We start from the raw sequence: 5,817 nt of genomic DNA on the forward strand, positions 1-5,817 counted from the left end.
TAAATCTTGAAATAATAGGAAAGTATATTGCAGTTAATTAAGCTGGATACCTCTCAGTCTTGTTGTCTGGATAATGCAATCTAATTATTAGTTTAGGGCCAAGGAAGACAATGGAATTTCATTCTCTGACAAATGTTTGGTATTTCCATTTTCAACTCAAAAGTGCCACGGCACAGCTCACACTTTACTGCACTCCTACATGGAGTAAGGCAATTTCTTAATCCTACACTAAATGCTTTGGCTATTTATCCCCACCCTGAGTTCTTTAGTGTGCCAGCCGGGTGAAAATCCAAGCACTCCCTCTCACTTTGACTCTAGTGACTGGAGATAATTCACCGCTATCATCTCAAACAGTGTCATCAGCATTCATTCTTACAACCATGCCGATTTAACATTAAGGCAAAATTAAAATCGCCACAGCATGAAAACACTTGCAAAGGAAATAGCTGTATATTGTTCAGAATACCTTGTGCAATGAGACTAATACACTAAGACTTTAAAAACACAGATTGCAGATAAACACATGATCAGCAATTTAAAAGTTAGTGTTTTGTGTTGAGTTTTTCATTTGTTTCCCCTTAAAAGAAAATAACTTGAATAAAAATTTTACAGTCTCTATAAAATAGACAATAGACTGTTAGTTTCCCTTTACAGCACTCCTTCTCTTAGAAAAGTAACAGTGATTCAGGGAAATAATAAGCTGACACAAAGGCATGCAGAGCTGAACAAAAGTTTCCATATTTGCTGTTGCACTGAGCTGAGAAAATAAATTGCCATGAATAATTCAGTAAACGACTTTCTGGTCCACTCATACACAGTACACTAGGAGTTCATGGTTTTTCTAATCTCACTGTTTATTTCCCCTTACCTGACAAATATAAAATTTTAGCTCTGGATTAAACCCATTACACATATAAATCATTAGAGTTTCTTTTTTCTGATTGGACAAATGTAAAAGTGTTTACTGCCTGAATGTGTCTATATATATAAACTTAAATATGAGCAGTGAGTAGTTGTACCTACTAGCAGCTATTCACTTTGCTTTATTGTGCATCATTTCCTTTATATTCTGATCACTATTATGCTGAAAACTCCATTTGAAGACAGAACTAAGACCAAAAAAAAAAAAAAAAAAAAAAAAAAAAAAAAAGAAAAAAAAAAGATAAAAATAAAAAGAGGGAAAAAAGGAAAAAAAATTAAAATTTGTAAATTTATCATGCATTTATAGAATCAGAGGTTAGTTACACAGCTAAGCTCACTGTTTGGCCAATGAAAGTGAGCACTGCTTGTAACAGAAAATGAAATATTGCATTGTGCCACAAAATTCTAAAATTTTACACTTCAGCAGATCTGTTGTACCATCCTGTTGTGCCCCAGCAAATATCTTACTTTAAATTTGATAAATTTCATAACATAATTTCAATTTTTCATTGATTGCTGGTATAAAAAATTTAAGGCCTTAGTGTCATCACTTTACACACAAAAGAGTAGCAATGGAAATTATAAAAAAAAAGATAAACATTTCCTAGTACTAACCTTTTTTTGAAAACTTAGAGATCAGCAGTAATGTTGATTGTAACTCTGGGTTTAGTGAGTTATCTGAAGGACCTGGTGTTGCTCTGGATGACACTGTTGTTTTCTTCAGTGTCTTTGTGCTCAAATTATAAGGCAATGTGCCAAAATCCTGAAGGAAAAGGAACAAAAAACAAGGTCTGAATGCATGTTAGGTCCTTTCAAAGCAGTGAACATTTGGCCCACAGAGTTTTATTTACACCTAAAGCAAGTGTTTCAAGATTTCTTTTTCTCTATGTTCTATTTAATGCCACTGTGAAATGCAGAGCTATGTGAATCTACATTAAGCAAAGCACTCACTGCACTCCAACATCCTTGGAAAATGGATCCACATATGTTCACAGGCACAGACAATCTTCTCCATATTCAGCACCGCCTGTTGATTTATGGACACCTCAGATCAGTGTGTGTTGTTTCAATTATTTGCCACAAAAGCTGTGGGGCTTGGGGGTGGATTTGCAATCTGAAGTGTGAACTGATTATTCCACTTGGGATTGGGCAATGTCTGAATAACGGCTAGTATGGAATCCCAGTTTCTGAGGGTTAGAGCTGAATTCAGGGCTTAAGACAGTGCCTATCAACTTCAGAGGGGCCTGAGGACTCCCTGACCTTCCCCTGTGGGCAAATAACAGGTTTGCAAAGGCTATGAACGCCCTGCTCATGACCTTCCGGATCTTTGGCACCTCTCCACTGAGTGGATCCAGAGGCTGAGTGGATGGATCCAGGAGGTGCTGGCCACAGCCAGCAAGGGAGACAGATGGGAGGTCCAGTGCTGGGCCAGGGAGACTCTTCCCACACCATGACTGCCCTGACAGACACTCGGAGCTCTTGGGCACACTGAGAGCCAATATCTGCCACCCAACACCACAAAAGGGAAATAGCCCTTAAAAGTACACCTTGACCTCAAACTGGAGCAACCTCCTTCCATTTTTCTCTCCAGACCAGGATGCAGTCAAGACTTTTGGCCTAGCAGAGACTCTGACTTAAAGCAAGGCTCACACAATCGCTTTTACCTCAGCATTTTCTCATAGCTGACAAGAGATTTGGGAAAGCTGCCAAACCTGTGCTCTGTTTTTATCTTTGCGATACTACAAAATAAGGGAGCCTACCACAGCAGGGGCAGGATTCTGCCATGCCTCAGCCAGTGGCACAAGGTGTAAGCAATGCCTGGATACACAGTGTGTTCTCAGGCACCTGCAGCACCTGCACAGGGAGCGTTCGCTTGCCTCAAACCACCGGGGCAAGCGATGAAAGAGATGCAGTTTTGGTTTGTCCAGGCACAAGCTGGCTGTGAACCAGGTAACCTGCTGGTTTCACTGATGCCACAGGCTGGAATAACTGATTGGCACAGCCCAGCTTCCTTCAGTGACCCAGAGCCCAGGCTTGGTTTGTCATAAGAAAGGGATAAACTCTGTATGTAGGCACTGCTCGTTGCTGACAGCTCACAAGGTGGCCACTCTGGGATACATGTGTGTGTGCACGGATCAGCCCTCGAAATACTGCATTTTATCTTAGCCAGGTGCTGGCTTGGATTCTTTTTCTTTTTTTTATTTTCTCCAGTGTTTTTGTTGCATGGGAACTGGAATGCTGCATTGTCTTAAAACCTATCACTACATTGCCACTAGTTATGAAGGGATAAAGTTACATCTAATTCATTAAGGGAAAAACATTACTCTTCAATTTGCATGTCATTTATTATTCTCTAGATAGAGAATGCTCAAAAACCAGGGAATAACATATGGGGGAACAGTAATACACAGACCAAACAGAGGAGGACATTTCTCCCAAATTATAATTTGGCATCAACATGAATTGCAATAAATGGATCTTCAGCATCGGTATTAATCTGGAAATTAGCCATTCCATCATGAGAAACAAAAACCTGCTTTCCAGTACATTTGTTGTCCTCCTTTTGTCCAGAAATAACATCACAGTAGGTACCAGCAGGCAGTCCAGTTTGCACATAGACATTCATATTCCTATGAGAAATAAACACCATGTATGCATTGTTTTCAAAACAGGTATTTCAAATTGTGTGTAATATTTTTGAACCTGATGTTACTCCCCTATTTGAAGGGCATTGTAAAGCATGAGCTTTCTGATCCTACCCCTCCTACACTCCCATTTTAGCTCTCTGGATCCAGCATGCACTCAAATAACTCATGTTGGATTGCACATGAGGGATGCTATTGTTTTCTCTGGGAACCCTCTTTCTGCCACTGACTTACCAGTCATCATTATTGAAGATGATGAAACCTTTATTACCGCGGCCAAAAGCTACTTGATTGCTGCCATTGTCCCACCAGTTGGAGAAAGGCTCACCATCCACCACATTACGGAAGATAACCATGTTCCTGGAAACACAAGGAATGCCTGGCACTGCACCTGCAACAGCTCTAAAGCCACATGGAGCAGGAAGCAAAAGCAACTGCTTTCACTTCTTGTTTCTCCCCAGTGCCCTACTTTATCTGACGCCAGCGATGTTCACAAACCCAGTCGTTGCCACAGGTTGTGTCCGCGTTGATTGTAACGGGCTTTATGGAGCCATCCGAGTTACTTGGGGGTCCAACCCAGTCATTGATGTCCTGTCATTAAGAAGATATGTTTATAACTTCTGACTGAAAATGCAGAGAGACCATCTGGAGAGCAAAGCTAGAGGGAGCATCAAAGTTTCACCAGCCAGATCCAACGTGGGACAGGGAAATCCCTTAACAAACTGAGATGCACTGGACTATTTCTCTGGCCCTGGTCTGACCCTTCATCTCCATGGATGAATCTGCAGCATTACAAGCTCACCTTTCCATTTTCAAAATATCTTGGCCAGCGAAAACTTGACATCACACGTGTGAACCCATACGGATGAGCAAGCATGAAACCAACTGCCATTTTATAGAGCCTGTTTGTTGGACAAACAAGGAATGAGACGTGGAAGGAGGAACCTGCCAGAGAACAGACAGACAAACCAGCAAAAGCAGGAAGTATCACCCAGACAAGGCAATCCCTTACCTGGCATCCCAGAAGGTCAGAACAGAAGCTCCGCCGGCCCCATGCCCTCTCTGGTTGTCGTGATTATCCACAAAGACCAGGGCTTTGTCGGAAGGCACAAAGCCCCAGCCTTCTCCCCAGTTCCTAGACAAAAACACAGACTTGAAGCTACCCTGTCAATTGTTGTAGCCAGTGAATCCTGCATAAGTTGCAGCATCTTCATCCTTACTTTAAGTAGGCCATCTTTTCTCCGTCCCACTTGCGGATCACTGTCCCCAGTTTGGCACTGTATTTGAATTCTGTCACTCGGCCATTTCCAAAGTACTCGCTGCCTTTGATGGGCTCTCCACCCAAGTCAATTACCTGGTACAAGAAAGAAAACCTGCATCCCTTCTTGTCTCACAAAGACCATAAATGCCATGTACCGTACTCAACACGAGTTCTTGCTTTACATGGAGAAAAAAGTATTTAAGTATTTGTGCTGTGCAGATCAACACAAAGTCAGTACAAGACATGAGGGATACATGTAAAAACATTACTGAAAAAAGGAAAGGTAAATTTGACTGACGATCTGTTTTGGAGGCATTTTTAAAAATTAAAACTACCTATGTCTGCAGGGCTGCTCTAAGTAAATTGTGAGCTCCTTCTGGGATAAATTGGATGAAAATGTATTGTTGTTCCTCTGAAGAAGGAGGCAAAGAGATACAAAAGACAAAGACAAACATAAAGGAGAAAACGTGGAGATTACCTCCTGGTAAATGAAAGGTTTAGTTCCTTCAGGAAACCATTGAGTATTTAGATCTTTCAGCTTGTCCAGAAATGCTCTTATGTCCCCAGGCCACATGTGCTTGGCAGCATCGATCCGGAATCCTGCGACGCCGATGTCAATGAGATGGTTCATGTACTCAGCAACCTTGGAGCGCACATAGTCCTTCTCCAGGGCCAGATCCAGAAGGCTGACCAAGCGGCAGTCCCGGACCTGTGCATAGAAAAGATAAAAATATCTGTGTATTACACCAAAGGAGGGGTGGAGGTGGGGTGGTGGTTAATGAGGTTGTATTGGATTGGGAAGAAGGAAGGGAGTGATATCCGGAGTGAAGGCGTTTGTCTTCACAAGTCACCACTGCACATGATAAAGCTCTACTGTCCTGGAGACAGCTGAACACTTGCTTTCCAAGAGGAAGTGGTGAATAAATTCCTTGTTTTACTTTGTTCGTGTGTGTGGCTTTCTCTTTACCCATTAAACTGTCTTTATCTCAA

At 41.8% G+C, this 5,817-nt stretch overlaps 1 protein-coding gene across 1 annotated transcript; it reads right to left on the minus strand.

The window, feature by feature from the left end:
* Window positions 1–3,346: 3,346 nt before the first annotated feature.
* On the minus strand, window positions 3,347–5,573 carry LOC103612565 (pancreatic alpha-amylase). The gene is made up of 7 exons (XM_017729765.1): window positions 5,306–5,573; window positions 4,787–4,920; window positions 4,579–4,701; window positions 4,369–4,468; window positions 4,036–4,157; window positions 3,801–3,926; window positions 3,347–3,551 (listed from the first exon to the last, which is right to left on the minus strand). Exons 1-7 carry the CDS (start codon window positions 5,456–5,458, stop codon window positions 3,362–3,364), a joined length of 948 nt encoding a protein of 315 aa, XP_017585254.1. The 5' UTR covers window positions 5,459–5,573; the 3' UTR covers window positions 3,347–3,361.
* Between the last annotated feature and the right edge of the window lie 244 nt (window positions 5,574–5,817).

Source organism: Corvus brachyrhynchos, unplaced genomic scaffold (genome assembly GCF_000691975.1).
Source record: "Corvus brachyrhynchos isolate BGI_N302 unplaced genomic scaffold, ASM69197v1 scaffold101, whole genome shotgun sequence".
NCBI classification, from domain to species: domain Eukaryota; kingdom Metazoa; phylum Chordata; class Aves; order Passeriformes; family Corvidae; genus Corvus; species Corvus brachyrhynchos.